Source organism: Bactrocera dorsalis, chromosome 1, assembly GCF_023373825.1.
Source record: "Bactrocera dorsalis isolate Fly_Bdor chromosome 1, ASM2337382v1, whole genome shotgun sequence".
Lineage (NCBI taxonomy): Eukaryota > Metazoa > Arthropoda > Insecta > Diptera > Tephritidae > Bactrocera > Bactrocera dorsalis.
In genome coordinates, this window is record NC_064303.1 from 46,935,285 (window position 1) to 46,956,868 (window position 21,584).

The following is a 21,584-nucleotide window of genomic DNA, read 5'->3' on the forward strand; positions in this document are numbered from 1 at the left end:
GTATGTATATGCTATTGCATGTATTTCGGCTTACTGCTAGTAGAGTTGCCGAGGGCGCAGAATACATGCTGTGAATCCTGAAAATGCCTTTGGTTATTAACATAATATTCGTTATTTATTTACTTTTAGGTGCGTATGGCTAGGACCTATATTTTGCGGGTTTATCCGGCTTATTGCTATAGTAAACATGTGTATGCCTTTTTAGCTTTTATTCAATTCATTAGCGGTTATTTAAATTTCTTATTTCATCGGTGTGGTATACCGGTTGTTTATTATTTGCCTTTTCTATGTTATCGGCTTATAAAGGATAGTAACTCCACGCCTGGCTCAGATGTGGCCAGAATGGGTACTCCCTAGCCCTAGATTTAGGACTATGAAATCAGAGGGTTCTTGCGAGCGAGTAGCCGGTAATTGCGAACGGCTTCATTTAGAATTATAATTTTTGAAGTGGAATGTTCAAGTTGTACAACAGATTCCCATTCAAAACCTTATGTGGAGCGCTTATGTAGGGACGATAAGAGCGACCTCTGCTTTTTTTTCTATCCCTTTGGAACAATTTTGTTATATATTATGTTTAAGTGCTTATGCACTAATTTGGCGCTTAGTAGCCCGCCACCGCTCTAGGATTTTTTTTTTTCATCATTGGCGAAAGCCATCCTGCGGGGCCGAAAAGTAACTCTGACTTTGTTTTTTGTACCAATTTGTGGAGTATTGGAAAATTGAGGCTCTAGTTGTAGTCGTGCGACGTACCGGCCATTATTTGATTGAGCAGTTATGGGGGGAAGTTTCCTTAAATTTTGACATTTCCTTAATTGTGAATTAAGGTATTTGTCCCCAACTTGAGTTGGTATGGTGGAAACTGGTTCTGCAACTAGTCCACTTTGTGTTTTACTGTGCAGCGTTTGAACTTTTTGTGCCTTTGAGCAACATGGTGTCTCTTGGCAATTTTTCGAATTTTGGTTTTCGGGATTTGCTTTTGCAATTATACCCGTGGTTCTTTGTGAATAAGCGCATCTTTGGGGTGAGACGAGATATCTGCCGTAATGAAGCATTGAATTGTGTCTTTTGTGACAATATAAGCAATTATATTTGCTTTTGCAATTTTTAAGAATATGTGTATGGGACAAGCAGTTTGTACAGAGTCTTTTTGATCTGACAAAGTTGTTCCTTTCATTAATGTTTAATTTTTTAAACTTTTCGCAAGTTTTAAGCTTATGCCCTCTTGTGCATAGTTCGCATGACGTAAGTATTCTTTGTTCGGATGTGAACGATTGTGTTTTGTTAAAAATCATGTTTGATTTGTTTTTGCTTCTAGCTTGGGGTCTATTTAAGCTTCTATTTTGGTCGTGTTTAATGTTCTTAGTTTTGATTATTTTTTCTTCTAACCTTTCCGCAATTTCATATTGGGTGGTGAGAAAATCTTTCATTTGTGGCCACGTTGGGCACATTTTTCGTGATGAGAGCGATTGCTCCCATAGAAGTAACGACTTTTCTGGTAATGCGGCGGTGCAAATGTTTACCAGAATTGGGTCCCAGCTGTCTGTGGGAATATTTAATGTCGATAGAACCGACAAACAATTTGAAACAGTGGATTCGAGTTTGATGAATTCTACACTTGTTCCTTTCTTAACTTTTGGCAAGTTCATTAGTGTCGTTACTTGTTTATCGACCAGTATTCTTTCGTTTTCGTAACGTGCTTTTAGAGCTTCCCAAGCAAAATTGAAATTTTCGTCATTGAGAGCGAACTGTTTTACTATTTCGCCTGCTTGACCTTTTGTTTTGTATCGGAGGTGATACAGTTTTTGTGCCTTTGATAGTTGTGGATGGTTGATGTAAACGGCTGTGAACATGTCCCGGAAGGACGGCCATTCTTCATAACCTCCGTAAAACGTTTCTGTATCACATGCAGGCACCTCGAGTTGGATGCCTGAACTTGCCTCTTGATTGTCTATTTGTGGCAGCTCTACTCTACTGTGGGGAGTAGGTGCAATTGCTTTTATTAGCTTTAATTGATCGGAGATCATAGCTTTTGTTTCTTCATATTGGTCTAAGCAGTTTTCATATATTTTGTGGTACGTTTGAATCGTCAGATTCTACTACGGCGTCATGAGCCGCTTGGAGACGAGACCAGAAATTTTTAAGATTTTGGCTTTTTATTTCTAATAACGATTCAGAGTTTTCTTGAATCGGTGAAGAGGCAAATCTAGTGCAGTATCTTGTTAAACTGTCACTTTCTGAAATAAATTTAGCAACCTGTTTTGGGCGTGTAGCTCCTGCAGTTGTATTTTGTTTTGTTGCGTTATTAACCATTTTGGTATTATTTTAATTTTTTATCTGTAAATAATTAAATTTTTTTTCTCTCAGTGTAACTGATTTAAATGAGGCAATAGAGTATTGCTTGAAACCGAATACTCTTTCAGGTAAACAGAGCTTTGAATTTCGATTATCTTGCTAAAAAATGTTTTTTTTTTTGTTCGCTTTAATTAATTTATATTTCTTATGTCCTAATTTTGTGTAATTAGGCACACCCTAATACGTGTACTTGTATTCACATGCGTATGTAGGTACTTATGTTTTGTGCGATTGAGAGCTCGTTGAAGAGATCAATGCGCTATTTACATAAGCATGCACCAATTGTTTGTGCTTTTATGATTATTCTTTTTCTTATATTCTTAAGCAATTGAGAGCTCGTTAAAGAGATCAATTCGCTTTTTTAACGCAATCCTGCTTGTTCTTGTTTGCCAAAGAACAAGAGGTATCGTCGAATAAATACTAATGTGGAATTAAAATATGTGTTTGTACAAATAGTAAGTACTAATATTTATTTTCTATAATTCTTACAAGTTCTGTGAGTTTTGTTGAACGTTTTTTTTTTTCTTTGAAATTTTATATGCTTGTGTCACAGGCAGATTTTGCCGTATGTTTTTATATAAATATAAAATAGTATATTATTTTGAAAAGGAGAGTGAGATTGAAACTGAAGTTGAAAAAGTATTTTTTTTTTTTTTGATAATTTGGTGTGTTTTGAGAACACAAAAATAGTATTTTTCTTTTGATAAATTTAAGTAGCCTTTGAAACGGATTTTAATCACAGGTATAATATTAACTACGGCTGTAATTTTAGGCATAGGCGTGCATATGTGCATAAATTAAATAAATAGTGGACATAATACGCTCACTTTGTTTTCCAAAAAGGGTTTTTGGCGATAATGCGGCTGTATATATGTGTCTGCGGGTATCTGGGCCGTTGTTGCTAATTCCTTCTCCTCCGCTTCCAGTTGGTTGTTTGTATTTTGTTGTTTTAATGTTCGCGCCCGTTTGTTCGTTTTGTGTTTGTTTTATTGTTTAGGTGTTTTTGCTTTTCGCGCCCGATTTACAATTTAAGTATTTTATTGTTTTTTCTTGCTTTCGCGCCCGATGTGTGGGTTTTTGTTTGTTTAAACCTTTTAAATTGTTTCTTAGGTATGTATTATCACTGCATTTTTTAGATTTTTGGCGGTTCACTGCACTTTTTCCTATTTTTGTTTTTTGTTTGTTGGAATTGTTTTACTGTGTGGTTTTCGATGTAATTCTTTTTTTTTGTGTTTGTTACTTTACCCACCGTGAATCTTTATAAGTAAGTTTAAGTTTATGTTTTTATCACCATACTTTTTTTCTTTTGCTTTTTTTGTTTTGTTCCACTGCACTTTTTTGTCTATTTGCTGATATGTTACATATGTATGTTAATACTTTTATTATTAGTTATTAGTTTTGTCACTTCACCGATATATAGTACATACATATGTACATATGTATGAATAAGTTATGATTTTTTGTTTTTTATATTTGTAATTACATATGGTTTGGTTCGGTTTTTTTTTGTGTCACTGCACTTTGTTTTGTTTGGGGCACTGCACTATGTTTATTTTTTTTTTTCTTTTGGATTTTGTTCACCACACAATTCGGGTTTTTTTTTTTTTTTCTAATATTTCTCGTTCTGTTTTTTTTTTCCAATTGTTTCAATAATCCATAGTGCCTCTCACTATGGCTCGAAGGACCATGTTTAAAGGGGTGTAAATCCACTAGTTATTTTTTCCAATGATTCACTCACTACCACTTTATTAGAAACAGAATGCAAGAGGAATTTATATTTATAATGGCGTTATTGCATTATGACATAAAATTTATCTTAATGTACACTATAAATAAAGTCGAGACGGTGTCCAGATGACGCAACGAGACATGCTGTTGAATCGATGTAGCCCGGTGGTTGCTGATGAGTCGATCTTGATATAGCGCTCTGAATTACTGAAGAATCGAATTCACGCACTCAGGATCGGTGAATTATATATCGGTGTAGGTGTTAACACGGCGCAGTGGGTAAACGATTGTATCAGAAACGAATGTATGTAAATGTGCGGCTTGTATAGATCGAATGTGTTCGCTATCCTTTTTTCCAGCCTTTTTGTTATGTGCGTTGGTTGATGTGGAGGTGTGTTGAGTTGTATTGAGTGGTATCAGCTGTGGTGAATTGCGCTGTACCATTAGGATGCGCCTGTTATTGCGGGTAGAGTGGGTGGAAGTTTAACTCATTTAAACACGGTTCAGTAGTTTAGGAGTCCATCGCAAACAAACAACGTGACACGTGATTTTTATATATTAAGATATATATTTTTGCATTTAGTGCAATCTGCATAATTTCTTTATATTTTTTTTACCGTGATCCAAACGGAAGACAAATAGTTGAATGTTGAATGCGAACTTTATTTGATGTTACTGAAACGATCACCACTCGGTGGAGATTGTCTAACTAACGAGTATGGTTTTACTTTATTTACATATGTATGTCGAGACTGAGAATGAAGACCCCTGAAAAAAGGATGTGTTTGTGTTATTTTTGTGGCGACATGAGTAATATAATTTTATTAAATTTAATGACCTGTTATTGTACAACTTTTGAAGTATATTAGAAAAATTTTCAATGAAAAATATTAGTAAATAAGCCTGTCACGGCGAATCTCCAGAAGCGCTTTGGAGAAAAGTGGTGAACATTACAACTCGTTACCGGATTATCTGAAAAAAAAAAAATTAATATGCCTTTTCAAGGTGATGTATTTCTCGCGGTAATCAGGTGAAGTTTTCTTCCCATTACTTTTGCGTAGTACCATTTTAAAAATCCAAGTATTTTATTGCGTAATGTTATTATTTAATATTTCTAAGTTGTTTATTGAATTTATATAAGAAAATATCCATATGCATGGAAAGATTGTTTATAATCATTTTAATTTGGTTTTATTAAGACTTCTTCTTCTTTACTGGCGTAGACACCGCTTACGCGATTATAGCCGAGTTAAAAACCTCGCGCCAGTCGTTTCTTCTTTTCGCAACGTGGCGCCAATTGGATATTCCAAGCGAGGCCAGGTCCTTCTCCACTTGGTCCTTCCAACGGAGTGGAGGTCTTCCTCTTGCTCGGCTTCCCTGGCGGGTACTGCGTCGAATACTTTCAGAGCTGGAGTGTTTTCGTTCTTTCGGACAACATGACCTAGCCAGCGAAGCCGCTGTCTTTTAATTCGCTGAACTATGTATGTCAATGTCGTCATATATCTCATACAGCTAATCGTTCCATCGAATGCGATATTCGCCATGGCCAACGCGCAAAGGACCATAAATCTTTCGCAGAACTTTTCTCTCGAAAACTCGCAACGTCGACTCATCGGTTGTTGTCGTCGTCCAAGCCTCTGCACCATATAGCAAGACAGGAACTATGAGTGACATATAGAGTTTGGGTTTTGTTCGTGGAGAAAGGACTTTGCTTCTCAATTGCCTACTCAGTCCAAAGTAGCACTTGTTGGCAAGAGTTATTCTGCGTTGGATTTCCAGGCAGACATTGTTAATGGTGTTTACGCTGGTTCCAAGATAGACGAGATTATCTACGACTTCAAAGTTATGACTGTCAACAGTGACGTGAGAGCCAAGTCGCGAGTGCGACGACTGTTTGTTTAATGACAGGAGATATTTCGTCTTGCCCTCATTCACTGCCAGACCCATTTGCGTTGCTTCCTTGTTCAGTCTGGAGAAAGCAGAACTAACGGCGCGGGTGTTGAGACCGATGATATCAATATCAACGGCATACGCCAGCAGCTGTACACTCTTATAAAAGATTGTACCTGCTCGATTAAGTTCTGCAGCTGGAACTAATTTCTCCAGCAGCAGATTGAAGAAGTCGCACGATAGGGAATCGTCTTGTCTTAAACCTCGTTTGGTATCGAACGGCTCGGAGAGGTCCTTCCCGATCCTGACGGAGCTTTTGGTGCTGCTCAACGACAGTTTACAAAGCCGTATTAGTTTTGCGGGGATACCGAATTCAGACATCGCGGTATAAAGGCAGCTCCTTTTCGTGCTGTCGAAAGCAGCTTTGAAATCGATGAAGAGGTGGTGTGTGTCGATTCTCCTTTCACGGGTCTTTTCCAAGATTTGGCGCATGGTGAATAACTAGTCGGTTGTTGATTTACCAGGACTAAAGCCACACTGATAAGGTCCAATCAGTTTGCTGACGGTGGGCTTTAATCTTTCACACAATACGTTCTATAGAACCTTATATGCTACGTTGAGGAGGCTTATCCCACGGTATTTGGCGCAGATTGTGGGGTCTCCCTTTTTATGGATTGGGCATAGCGCACTTAAATTCCAATCCTTGGGCATGCTTTCGTCCGACCATATTTTACAAAACAGCTGATGAATTAGGATTAGGATTGCTAAATAAAAAAAGAGGAATTATAGCGAAAAAGAGAAATTTCAGCGAATTGCTCACATTTGGTTATTATCATATGTCAGCGCTCATAATTGTTATCACATGGATGTTGTTCACTACGAGTGTAAAAGGCAATTTTTTAAATATAAATTTCTTACTTATAAAACCTGCAAAAAGTGTAAATGGTAAATTTAATTAAATGCTTACAGTTTAAATAAATTAATTTAAAATGAAAAATGTGCTATAAGCGCGTTAAACATAGTGAAATAACTTGTTTAAATATTCGAATTTTGGGATTTTTTCTACTTTAAAGTTGAATATCTCTTAAACTAAGCATTGCTATATATTTTTTTTTATCAAGAGAACTTTCTATTACTACATCATATGTATAAGTAGAGTTAGCCACAAAAATTAGTAAACACAGGAATTCGAAAAAAAGAAATACACAAATTATACAAAATTTAACGAATATATTTGAATTTTTTTGATGCAGATTTGAAGATAAAAATCTTAACAACTATAATTTAACATAAATTAACTTTTTTCTTTAACATTAAAAAAATACTTAAACAAAAAACGAAAATTATTGATAAAACTAAGTCAGTAAATTAGTTATACATTTGCATTTTAAATGTGGCATTTTTGGATGTCTTTTTGTCGGTTTTGGAGCAACATCTCGAAATTCCGGTGAGAGAGGCCGATAAAAATTTTGGTTGATGTTGAATGCAATATTCTACGTAAAGTAGAAAAAAACCCAAAGATAAGTCTTCCCAACTTAACGGTTGAAGTGTTAAAAACAATAAATAAACAAATATCACCTGAAACAGTTCGTCGTGGTCTCTGCAAAAATAATTTACATGGTCGGATTGCACGTAATTAAGAAAAAACACGGTGTGAATTAAAGAAAGCTCACGTTGATAAGCCCTTAAGTTTCTGGGAAGCGTAACGTTCACTGACGAAGCAAAGATTAACATTTGGGGATCTGATGGACGACAAATTGTATGGAGAAAGCGAAACACGGAACAATATTACCAAGGAGATTTATTTGAATATACTGAAGTTCAATTTACGTGCAAGTATGGAAGAAATAAAGCTTCCGTCAGTGTTTTGGTTCCAACTAGACAACGATCCAAAAGATACGGGAATGATAGTCAAAGAATGGTTGCTTTATAAGGCTCCAAAAAAGCTTAATACTCCTCCACAATTCTCTGATATGAATCCCACAGAGCACTTATGGGGAGAATTAAAACTCAGCTGAAGGAATCCAGTCCCCGTTCCAAAGAAGAGCTAACAAGGCAGACTATCTGAGCATAGGACATAATATCACCTAATTTTCCAAAAAAAACTTGTGTAATCCATGCCTCGGCGGTTGCAAGCTGTAATAGATGCTGCATGCGTATCCATAGGTTATTAAATTAAAGAAAAAAGGTTAAGTGAATAAAACTGTTATTTTTTGTGGAATGTATACTCAATTTTGTGAATTGTGAATTTATCAATAATTTTAGTTTTTTTTTAAGTTTTTGCTTATTTAGCATAACTTAGTTAATTTATGTTCAAATATAGTCGATATAAGTTAAAATTTTAAATGTGCATCTAAACATTCAAATATATCTACTAAATTATCCATAGTTTGTGTATTTCTTTTACGAACTCCTTTGTATACTCATTTATGTGACTTACTGTATATCCGACCCTTTCTTCATAATAACTTTTTTTGTCAAAAATTATGAAATAACTTATTCTGTCTCTGAAATATAATATTTTCAAAAAATTTTAAATTTCGTGAACTAACATGAGTGCAATATTCGTTGCCGTAGTGAGAGAGCCAAATAAAAGCTTCGCGTTAAAAAGGATTAGAAGAATGATTTTAAGGGAAACCCGTTTAAAGTTTCTAATGCACTGTTAATAATTTAAAACTTTTAATGACTATTTTAAATTTGTAGCAAGCTTTGAAGAATGTTACTGAGTGAAAAATGTTGTATTTAATACGTATATGGTTATTGATAAAGTAACACCGCTCATAAAGGTACCAAAAATACTAATTTATCTGCATATAAAAAGAAGTACCCTGTCAAAAGTACTTAGTAAACTTATTGCAACATTGGTATTGCTCTGGGTCTACATATTGCTATGCAGCACTTGATTCCACTCCGGAATTTTCGGCTCCATGTCGCGAAACCTACAGTTTTCACAAGATACCATATCAAAGCTGCTTCCTTAGCCTGCAGTGTTCAGTTCAAAATGCAACTAGAAACAGAAATTAATCGCTGGAGAGGTTTATAATACTTTTGAACCTTGTGAGATTTTAACTGCCCGTTAGTAACTTTGCCTGGCGTACGCCTACAGATTACTGCAAATAGCTCTCCCTGTCCACTATCTCCTCGTTGTGGAGCAGCTCCTTAATGGGTTTGAGTTTTAATTCGGCACCAAATGAAGTGTACTTGGCAGCAGATTGGTAAACTGTTCAGTTCTGTTCTATAAACTCATGCATTAGCGTTTAAATCTCTAACGTTGGAGATTTATTTCTGTACACAGAAAGAAAAACTTCTACTTGAAATAAGTTCGGAAAACATCCCATAGTTATGGAAAGTTTGCGACGCTTGTACAAATGCCTTCCGCTACTTTCGAGCTGTCAGCTTTACTGCTGATGGTCACTTTAAATTACTTTGTGAAATCTATCGTGTCGATAATGGCTTTCCTCGGGAGAAAGGGTCAATTATGTCCCTTCCCCTAAGTTCTTCATATATTGAGACAATATTATCTTCCCTCTTCCACAGCCTTTTCTCAATACTTTTGTTAACAATAAAATCATGAATATACTTACTCTTCATGTTGCAGTCCACGTTTCCGGATAAAAACGTGAAAAATCAAGAAAAACAAATGAATTGGACGCGTACTTGTTGTATTGGTAAATAACTACTATATGTACATAACATACAGTAGCACAGAAAGGGTGTTAAAAAATAATAAGATAGCTGTTTAGTTATAAAACCTTCAATAATAATATGAAAATGTTCAACATGTTATGAAATCAATTATTGGTTAACGATTCCAAATTTTAGCACTGTACTTACATGAAACAGCTGTGAGCCACTGATTAAATATATATATGTATAGTACATAACACATGTTCTGAAGGGTTGTAATAAGTATAAGAAAATATACAGCTTGTCAAGAAAGTATCTTCATTTCCCCCTCTCATCTCTCGCTTATATGGAAGTCAGGTAAACTGTTTTTTACTAGGTTGGTACTACTGCCCTTAAGGTCCGTATCCAGCTCCAGGATTAATGTACTTCTAGAAATTGAGTGGGGAGCATACATCGATGTCTAGGGACAATAATAGCAACAAAATATAGGCAAAAAAACACTAAAACTATTGTAATTACTTTTGATTTGTATAAATAATCATTAGGGTACGAAAACTTTTTTGATATAAATTATTCCCATTTTAAGCTTTAGCATTAATTTTTTTTATTTGTGTAAAAAAAAATATTTTGATATGCTATATTTAATGTTAAATATACATCTTTTGAAATGGATAGAAAGAAAACCACAAAATTTATTCATTTTATAACAAATAAACGTGCCGTAATTTAATAGAACTACATATGTGAATGTAAACTTTATTGGTCCACTGTATGTATATATGTGTGTAGTAACATAAATACTTTCCTTGAGATATAAGGAATGTTGTTGATGATTGGTAAGTTTTATACAACATTTCAAAATGAAATATACTTCATAATAACGATTTTAACTAATTTAGGAGTTCGAGTATTTTGAATTTCCTTCAAGAAACAATTGTTGAATTCATGTTTCTTCGCAAAACCATATTTGCATTTTATTGAAAAAAAGTATTAAAAATTAGTACTAGATTTCTTTAGAGCTGCATACTAGCACAAGTAAATTTATCGCAGGAAAGTTTCTTGACCGTTTCTTAAGCGTTTTTTTATATGAAATTTTTACATTTCTTGAGAGCTGGATACTAAGCTTTAATTATGATGCCAAAAATTAGCGCGATATGTCAATCAGTGTGTTCACAGCAGCTGTTTATGTCAGTCGACCTCAGTAGTGTTGTCGAATTTTAAAAATTAAATAAACGTATTTGTGTTAAATTTTGGCCAAACACTCAACAAAAATTATTGAGCACATTCACTTCGGGGAACACTCTTCGACTCAAAAGACAAGACATCAACACAAATTCGACGCGAGAGCTCAAGGCCATCCCGGAAAGTGCCTATAAAAAATGTGTTGACGATTGGAAGAAGCGTTGGCACATGTGCATCGCTTCAGAGTAGATGTTACTTTGAAGGCGATAAAATAAATTAAGATGATGATTAACAAATTTTCGTTTCATTTATAAATTCCCGATACTTTCTTGACAGGGTGTACATTAGGGTGTGCCATTCTGAGGCAACCTTTTTTTTCAACTGAAAAACAGGCTCAAAACTTTCGAAAATGTGTAAAAAAAAGTCACTCAAAAGATGAGCTCCTAATATTAATATTAAGAGGTGCCTATTTCAAATTTTCTGTTTTCCATATAAATTACATAGAAAAAACATCATTTTTTTTGTGGTGGTTATTGTGCGCAGGTTTTATATGTGCCCCGATGGCTGCCAGTAGGGATGGTAAACTCGATCCCGATTCTACTCGAGAATCGAGTTTTCTCGTAAAATAATCGATTTTTCGGAATCGATCTCCAGTAGTCGAAGTCGTTTAATATATTAATATTAAGAGCTCATCTTTTGAGTGACTCTTTTTTACACATTTTCGAAAGTATTGAGCCTGTTTTTCAGTTGAAAAAAAAGGTTGCCTCAGAATGGCACACCCTAATGTACACCCTGTCAAGAAAGTATCGGGAATTTATAAATGAAATGGCTTGGGATAACAAATTCTTTGCTATATTGATGAAGGGTTGTCCAAATTAATTTTTTTTATATCTTCTGAGTGCCATTATTTTTTTGTTTATAACAATTTGTTATGAAAACTTAAATTAATAATATAAATAAATATTATTTTATATATTGTATCATCACATACTCGTAAAATAAAAAATTAAGGAATCTGTTGGGCTGTTGCTTACTTCATTTCTTAAACTGAATAAATTTGTTGAGATTGAAAATTTATTATGTTATACATTTTTTAAAATAAATCATTTTTATAACATATGTATATTCTATTAAAAAAATTTAATTTTTGCAGTTGGAACATTGGTTTTCGTATACTCGATTAATTTGTAAAGTTATAACTTTTTTTGAAATCAATACATATGTATATACGCATGTATGTATATGATGCCATGCCAATGGTTTGTTATCTACCTCATGAAGCCTCTGTATGTTTTTCACAAATTGGTATGTGCCTTTAAAAAGGGACAAATTAAAACATGTACTTTAGTTTTCTAGTTATGGTTAATACACAATATTTTGCATTCGTTCTCCTGTGCACTAAACTAATAAATAATACATTTATTTTATAGGACGGAATGGATCAGGGGGTTTCTGATTCATTTTACTCATACTTTCCTGGATATACGAACGAGTATCAGAAACGACAAGAAACTTTGCGAAACCGGCAGCGCGAAAATCAACAAAATTTTTTAAAACATCAAGTAATTAAGTAAAAAAAAATATTACAAACAAATTAATATATTATATACAATGCGTTCACAAACATTTGTTATTTTTTTTTAATATAAACACATGTTGAAATGCGATCAATGACGCGTATAATACAAAAAAAGGAGTATTAAGCACCCTGAAAAGATGCATATTTATGGAACTTTTTTGCTCAAGGATTAGAATTTGATGTGTTTTACAGAAAACAGGAACGCCGCACAGTGGGGCCGCTTCATACAAGCCGCGGCAAAAAATAGAAGGAATCGAGGTAGGGCTTTGAAATTTGGCACACATCTCTCATATTGCCAAATTAGATGAAAAAAAAAAAATTGTGTTAAAATCCGCCCACAACCACGCCCACCTCCCATATAACACAAAAATCAAAAATCATCCTACAGTGACAAAATTTTCTACAGTGTAATATTTTGTAAATATAAGATTGTCCAGAAAAAATAAAGCAAATCCGCCCACAATTACGCCCATCTCCCATATAATATAATCACAAAAGTTGCAATATTTTCGCTGTTATCACAGCTAGACTGTTAAAAATTGTCAAACGGATTTGAATCAATAAAAATTATTATTTCTCTAAAACTGAAACAAGTCCGTCCACAACTACGCCCACCTCCCATATAACATAACCAATAAATATTCAAAAATGATCATATATTATTAATTATTTATTCAACAAGTAATTTTTTAACATCATCATCCAATTCTAAAGTTTCTTGTTTTCTTCTTTAAGTGGCTTGGTTTCCGCATTAGTAGACCACCTTTTAAAAGTTAAATTATACCCAATATGTAAAATAAATTCCATTGTTTTAATTCTAGCAAGTAAGGGAGAAATTTCCAACTTAACTGCTTCCTGATTGCATGATTTTTTGACAACGGATTCTAGGTTGTTCATTTCTTTAGGGCTTGCATTACGTATGTAACAGACAGATGATGCTTTACAACCAGTTGCTGCTTGAGCTATTTTTGTGTCCATCATGGTAAATAAAAGATAGTGACGTATTTCAATAATCTTGTCCTTTATAGTCACAAATGTTGGCAATATGTTGAATATGGTTTCCTGTATCCTTTCGACAATTTCTTTAGTATGGTTTGCGGTTTCCTTGGCATATTCAAATTGAATCGGCCGACAAAACTTTGTGGAAGAAGGCCTAGAGTTCTTTGATTTGACGAACCGTCACAACCCCATTTCGATGTTAGAGTCATTATTTCTGGAACATGAGCTAGATTTGTGAAGTTCTCGGCGGCCAAAATAATTCTTTTAGCTGTGTGATCAAGTAAACTTTGCAAATCAACTTCTGTAGATATTGGTGTAATAGTAATATTTTCAGGGTAACAATGCCTTTTTTCCTCCCGAACTCTATAATACGGTGGCAACACATCACATCCGAAGTCTTTAAGCACATTTCGAACAACTTCATACTGATGCTTTGATAACTGTGCATCAATTAACATCGCCAACGCTTTTTGAGAATCTAAGTATGTCTTCTTAATAGCAGCTGATCCAGCTGCGGCCTTTAATTCTTGTTCAGAGTACTTATCTCGAAGTTGTTGGACCTTGTAACGTTTAGCCCGTTGACTACATTCTTCAAATTTCTTTACCGGTCGTCCAGCAATTAAACTACGTTTATTTGAAGTCCCGGGTAATAATTTATCAACCATCTCTACAGTAAAATTCTTATCCAGGCATACAGAATGATTTTTAAATAGTATGTTTTTTTCCTGTGGCACTGGTTTCATTTTAAATTGAGTGAACTTATGTACCTTTTTTTAATTTGTTCTAAAATTAACTTCACCTTATCTTCACTAAAAGAAGGGAATTTATCCCTCAAAAACTGCGTCAACATATCACTTTTTTGGCCGCACCGAATAAATTCTTCAGTAAGCTGTCGATTACTTATGGAAACGGATGACATTTTGCAAATATTATTAGCAATATATATTTATACAATCACACCTGTTAAGAACTGTTAGGTTTTTATTACACAACGAATTTCGAAATTACACAAACGCTACTTTAAATTATCAATATGTGAACAACACAACAACCGTTCATAGCTATCTTTGATCCTTATCCGCACGTATCCGCAGTTCATTTTTTCGTTATCATATTCCTTAAAGTGTACATAAAATATTAGGACTAACTAGACAATGTAGGTACACGTAGCTAATAGTCAAAACTATAATTTTTATGTAAAAGTGTTTAAAAATGATTTTGTTTTAAAACTTTGTCAAAATTGACATGAATTAGGCCTATGAAATGATAATAATTTTTTTATAATATATTATAATATATATTAGGATGGACTTTGAAGTCACTTCTTATTGCATAAAACGTCGAAACCCCATACGTCTGTTCTCATATGTTTCTCAATATTTTTCACAATTTTCAAGAGTTCTATTTTTATTTGACTTTAAAAATACATTGTTATGTCAGTGAAATGGCAATTTGCAAATACGTGATAAATTAAACTATATTCATTGTCTAGAAACACTACTGGAATAAATTTTGTTAAAATTAGATAGTTAAAAATTACATATTTTTGCCGCCTATTACCCACTGTTTTTATATAATTATAAAATTATATAAAAAATATTACTGTAGTTAGCTGAAATGTTTTACGGCAAAAAGAAGCGAGTTTGGATACTCTAAAAAGGCGATGATACGAAACATTGAAGCAGACTCAATAGACACAAGAAAATTATATTGTTACTTAAGATTAACCATCACAGTCACCAGAAGTTAATCTAATAGATAATGTTTGGGCTTTAATTAAAGCCAAAATATGAAGAAACATTTAACGTCAACAAAAGATGTTTTTGGGGTTCTCCAACACACCTGAAGTTTTCTGTGTAATACGAGTATGCAGATAATTATTTGCAAGTTTCCCTCAAAGATGTCTGGTTATAATAGACAGCTAAAAACCATATATTTTCTATACTGACAGCATTTTTCCCAATAAACGCTGCCTACACTTTGGAAAACGAAAACTTAATATTTTGAACACACTGCCAAACAAAACTTTAAAAATATTAATTTTCATTGTATGTGCGTAGATACATGATTTCACTATAAGTAAGCAAGGGCTAAGTTAGGGTGTAACTTAACATTTTATAACCTTACAACTTGCAATGATCACAGCAGGTAAAATATTTCAGGTGTTGGGAAGTACTTTTAACATTAATATTCTTCGAAATCGAGAATGTATCACAATCAAATTTGGTATTTTATCAAGTTACGTTATAGGCCGTAAATTCACTTTATGTTATATTTTATTTCGTTCTCAAATACGAGGTATGACAATTAAGTAATGAGACTGATTCCATAACCGTATATTTGTAAATTATTCTGCAACTCTGCCATCCCCTTCAAAGTAGTCTCCTCGGGCAGCTATATAGCGATTCCAGCGCGTTTTCCATGCTTCGTAACATTTCTGGAACGCTTCGACTGGGATGTCCGCGAGTACCCTCATCACAGCCGCCTGGATGTCCGTAATCGACTCAAAATGGGTTCCTTTGACCACCGATTTTATTTTAGGAAACAAACAAAGTCACAGGGTGACATGTCGGGCGAATAAGGCGGCTGTTGCAACACGGCGATCCCATTAGAGGCCCAATACTTGGACACGCTGAGGGCGGTGTCGTGATGAAGGATCCAGTTACGAGCGATGTCTCGGCGTTTTCGCAATCTTTCGAGTACTTGGCAATAGTAGACTTGATTCACACTTTTCCCCGGTGGAGCGAATTCTTTGTGGACAATTCCACGGCTATCAAAAAAAGGCAATAATCATCGTTTTCACCTTCGACTTGCTCATGCGAGCTTTTTTCGGGCGGGGGGCGCGCGGAGACAACCATTGTGAGCTTAGGCGTTTGATTTTGCACGACTAAGAGCACTATCACTATACACTCTTACAATTTTAGTGTACGTTTCCGAAGCTGTTTCGCCCAATCTGGCGCAAAATCTTATCGCGACGCGTTGCTCTTGATTTTGTTTTTCCATTTTCGTGACGAGCACTACAAACACACGTCTACTCAACTTGACGCAGCAGGCGAACTAAACAAGCTAGAGCGATGGTACATATATCAATGGAGAGGGCAGGGCTGCCGGAAAAAGGTTTACCACAAGCGCGACAATAAAATAAGTCTCATTACTTAATTGTCAAACCTCGTATGATATAAATTTTACCGAAGAGGCTAAATTTAATGTATAGTATTGCGTTCTACCAGAGGGTCGGAATTTATTACAATAACGATATGAGGTTAAGACCAAAGTCTAGATTTTTTTGTAAAATTTTATAATTTCTGAGAGAACTTGTTCACTTAATTTCATTATAATATGTATAACACATGTTAACCATCCAACGATTTGGAGTCAGGTTGAGAGTCGAAAATCACTATACAGGGAATATTGGGGCCTAGTTACATTAATTCTTGACACTTCTCAAGTATATTCGAGAACTTATTTTCAAGCATTTTTATAGACATACATATAAACTATCCATGTATCAACATAATTTTTGGTAGAATAACGAAATTCATTATACTAATATGCGCAAACAGTAGTAAGATTTTGTTCATAATTTTAAAACTCTTAATTTATTCTCTTTTTTTTCAATCCTAGAAATAGATGTTAAAGCCAATTTCCGGAATAGCCTTCAATGCGAGTAGCGATTCTCGTTTAATATCTTCAACTGACTAAACTGTTTCCCCGTTAAATTAGGCGAATACGGTGGTTGCGGCACGATATTGTTTGAAAATTTGGTGAAAAATCTCTAAGAATCAAAGCAGTACGCGATGGTGCAAAATCCAAGAGAAGTCGGCCCATAAATTCGGTCTCCTTTTACGAAGAGGTTTGCGAATAAATACTCGAACTGCATTCCTTGTTGACAGTTTGGCCGGTCGGTGGAATTCGGAGTGCACCACACCTCGATAATCGAAGAAAACTGTCAACATAATCTTGATTTTCGGCTTCGGCTCACTTACGTACAGGGTGGCTGATGAATTTTGCTACTTTAAGAAACTCAAATAATTTTTTTTCAGTGTATGGAATTCATTTTTCTTTTATTCATGTTAAAGCTCATTCAATTTTATTAAATATAGCTTAATTAGTTTTAAAAATAATGGAATTTAAATGCCCCCTGCTCGTTAATGCATGTGCGGCATCTTACCAAAAAGTTGTTCATTACTGCTTGGAGAGTTGAGACAGGAATAGCCGCAATTGTTTTCGAATGGATTGCCTTAGTTCATTCAAATTTGTTGGTTTTGCTTTGTAGACTTCCTGTTTGCAATAACCTCACAAGAAAAAGTCAGGTGCAGTAAGGTCAGGCGACCTGGGTGGCCAACGGAATGCGGAGTTTCTGGATATCAGCTTATTGGGAAATTTTCGTCGCAATTCTGTCATAACAGGTTGGGCTATGTGAGGAGCTGCACCATCTTGCTGAAACCACACAGAGTTGAAAGAAATTCTCATTCGGAGTAATTCTGGATAGAAAAACTCTCTCAACATGCTCAAGTAACGGTCTCCAGTAACCGTAACGGTGTGACCGTTTTCTTCGAAGAAGTAGGGCCCGATAATGCATGGTGATGAAACTGCATACTACACTGTGACACGAAGTGGATGCAATTCCGTCTCATAGAGTATCTGTGGGTTGGAAGCACTCAATATTCGACAATTTTGTTTGTTTATGTTGCCGTTTAAATCGAAATGGGCCTCGTCAGACATGAAAAGACAGTTCAACATGTTTCCATCCTCTTCCACCATTTGAAGCATCTTCTGGCAAAATTCCAAGCGAATCGGCAAGTCTTCAGCGTTCAGTTTGTTAGCCATTTGAATTTTATATGGGAATAAGTCCAAATCTTTGTGCATAATTGACTGTAATGACTGTCTGCTTACACCCATTTGAGCAGATAAGCTTCTTGTCGAAACACGTGGATTGTTTTGTATGGTAGCAGCTACAGCAGCGACTGTTTCCTCCGTTTGAACTGAAGGGTTTCGATGGTAAGGTCTTCTGTTGACTGTCCCATGCTCAGAAAAATTGTTTACAAGTCTCATTATGGTCCATCTGCTCGGAGGATTGCCGCCAAACGTGCGCCTATACTCTCTTTGAACCGAAACTACGGACTCCAGTGCGTGATAGCGGCGGACAATCCAAATTCTTATTTCAGTGTCCCAGTTATCCATTTTTGTTAAATGTAAAAGTCTATCTGCAAAATAAAAAGAAAAATTAGCCAGATTCATTAAATAGAAAAAAAGTTATTTAATTTTTTTTTGGTAGCGGCTTTCATCAGCCACCCTGTACTATATTCGGCCGATTGATCGTCCGTTTGTGGGTTGTAAGCAAATATCCATCCCTGGTAATAATAAGTTTCATGGTATGCATTGTTTCACAGTTGTTAACGCCACTCTGTTTTATTGAGTGATTTTGAAACCAACCGTGGTTTCACTTTCCTTCGGCTATTTCAACGCTGCCGATAAGATCTATGACTGTTATCGTCGATTATCAATCACCAATTAAAATTTATTGACGTGCTGATCATCAGTTGATATTGATGGCCGTCCTGAACGTGATTCTTCGTCAACGAGTTATCGACCCTCTTTGAATAATTTGTACAAATCAAAAATATTTCCTCGCGACAGACAATCATCACAAAGGACCTTTTACAACGTTTCGGCATCAGAAATTTGATGAATAATTTCACTTGTCGTAAAAATACTTTATGTACTCAACACTAATGATTATTTTGATATGACCTGTGGCACAAATAGTCATACCAACCTAGGAACCTAGGATTTCGACGAGTGGGTGAGTTATCGCTAAGAGGAAAGGATTTTCTCCGAATTTAAAACTATATCTCACATATTGACCGATCTGTTTGGTAAAAAGTGAGTCATAGGCACTGTAGTTCACATTTTCAGAAATGGAGGAAATCCGATTTCGCCAATTTTTTCACTGTAGCACTGTAATGTAATAATAATGGTATGTACGTAATGTTATTGAAATTGGTCGAATACATCCGGAGATAGGTGATTTCACCTAAAAGTGGGTGGTGCCACACCCAATGTCCAATTTTGACTTCGGCTCTTTTAAAGCCTTCTTGTACCAACCTGTGTGTAAAATTTGGTGTCTTTGTCTTTTTTAGTTATTGATTATCGCTTTTTAAATAAGTAACTTAAGTAAGCTTTCTTTTTGTGGGCGTGGCAATGGTTCTACGCATTTCACCTGCCCCTCCCCTCGTGGATCCGCCCCTCCTCTGTAGCAACATGTTGCAGGAATATAAAGACATGAAAATATATATAAAATCATTTACCAGATTTTTTCGTCATTTTAGACGGTATTTTCACGGTATCTAAGGAAAAAAATTAAATTTGTGGGTTTGGTCCACTCTAAAATTAGTATATACTTGTATATTTTATATAAATACGGGTATAAGGTATTATTTTTTATATTTCTATACACATATTTTTACGTTAATGGTATATTGTATTTTTCTCAAAAAAACATTAAGGAGATGGCGCAAACATCTCAGAAACAAACACGTGTTGTTGCTCCCGTGTTTATTCCCAGTAATCATCTGGACCCATATTTTAATAAAACTCGCTCCCGACCTGTTGACAATCTGCCATTGAAAACTTCAACACTATCTAACGACAAGACTGATATAGAAATTATAGTAACGAATCCTAACTATCAACCAACGGCATATATGACTTCACGACCAAATACAACTCGTCACAAACTGCTTCGGGATTTAAGTCATACAGCATTATCGTCAAATGAAGAGATTTACACCGACCGTAGTAAATATATAGAGGTATGTATATTTTTTAGTTTCTGAAATATTCTTAATTTTGAATGTAGAAATAATCAAAATAAAGTTCAAATAATAATAGTGATGTAAAAGTATTTAGTCCTTTAATACTATTATTTTCTGTACAAAATGTACCATCTTAAATTTCCAAGATAGAAATACGATAATTTATTTTAAGCGCGTCTTCACTCTTCTTTTCTGTTCTTGAATATTTAATTATAATAATATTTGATCATATTTATTTTATAGCTTGAAACAAAACGGAAAAAAGAGTATCAAAGGGAATTAATGGAACAAATCGTAGAAAAAAGGCGTACTGTTCAACTTTTACGAGAAAAGGAACGTATGGAGGACGAAGCTTTAACAAGGTTATAGTATTTCTGGTATTTTAACAAGCAGAAGAAGAAGAATTGTAGAATTTGATATCTATGACAATTACAAAACGAAAAATATATGTAAAAAATACAATTTTTTTTAAATCATGCATTTTTGTTGCTATCCTTGTTTTGTTAAGTATGTTTAAGTATACTAAGGGGTCCAAGTTAATTTTTTACTGTGTGGTACTAGTACACAAAATTTATAAGACACTTGTTTAAAAGCTCAATATATTTGATGTATAACTTTAACTATTCATAACTCTTAAGGGAATGTTTTCCTGAAAAAAAAATGTTCGTTGAGTGCTAAATTTTGTATAAGAATATCATGTTTTTGAATTCGTATGTTTATTTGCTTTAACGCAAAATATCAAAAAATCACATATTAAATTCAAGCGAAAAGTAAAATGATTAAAAAAAAGTGCTTATTTTCGTGAAATATTTTTATGAAGGCCAAAACTGAATCTTCGGTGACCGTTTGAAAAATATCAATTTGGGGGAAAAACGGACATCCTTATGTATACTTTTATTGATGAAGGCATTTTGTCAACTAATAAGGGGTATTCTCTTGCTCTTGCAAAACCCTTGCACGGTGTAAGAATTACATTATGGGCCATTCCATCAATTGGCGACATGGTTTTGTAACCGTGGTTCTCCGATTTTGACCAAACTTTAGAATATCATGATATAGTCCAAAATAAGAATATCTGTTAACTTTTTAGTGGTCAAAGTTGCTCCATTGTTTTTTGGTGCGTGCCCTTGTATATTTCGGTATAGTATTTTTGCAATCTGCAATCTTGCAAGAGCAAGAGAATACCCCTTTATTTACATTATATTCATGCACTATTTATAATGTTTTGTCAACTGATATTTGCATTGCATTCATGCACTATTTATAATTACATATAATTTAAAGGCGTTTACAAGAGCAACTTAAATCAATTCATTTGGAGGAACAATTGGCGAATGAAAACATTTTCACTGAAAAGGTATACAAATTATTAATTATTCGACTTGGCATTTGCATCAGTTTTTAATACT

At 34.6% G+C, this 21,584-nt stretch overlaps 1 protein-coding gene across 12 annotated transcripts in view; it reads left to right on the forward strand.

Moving 5' to 3' along the window:
• The window catches only part of LOC105222865 (hypothetical protein), a 163,076-nt gene that overhangs the window by 125,122 nt on the left and 16,370 nt on the right, over nucleotides 1–21,584 (forward strand). For 6 of the 12 annotated variants that reach the window (XM_049462471.1, XM_049462472.1, XM_049462473.1 and 3 more), the window contains 4 exons: nucleotides 12,210–12,341; nucleotides 19,867–20,172; nucleotides 20,419–20,537; nucleotides 21,460–21,532. In XM_049462471.1, the coding sequence (XP_049318428.1) occupies nucleotides 12,210–12,341; nucleotides 19,867–20,172; nucleotides 20,419–20,537; nucleotides 21,460–21,532 (630 nt within the window). Of the gene's footprint in view, nucleotides 1–12,205; nucleotides 12,350–12,473; nucleotides 12,617–16,981; nucleotides 17,211–17,232; nucleotides 19,164–19,866; nucleotides 20,173–20,418; nucleotides 20,538–21,459; nucleotides 21,533–21,584 lie in introns of those variants that run through there. The other 6 variants (XM_049462474.1, XM_049462481.1, XM_049462479.1 and 3 more) reach the window with 5 other exon arrangements.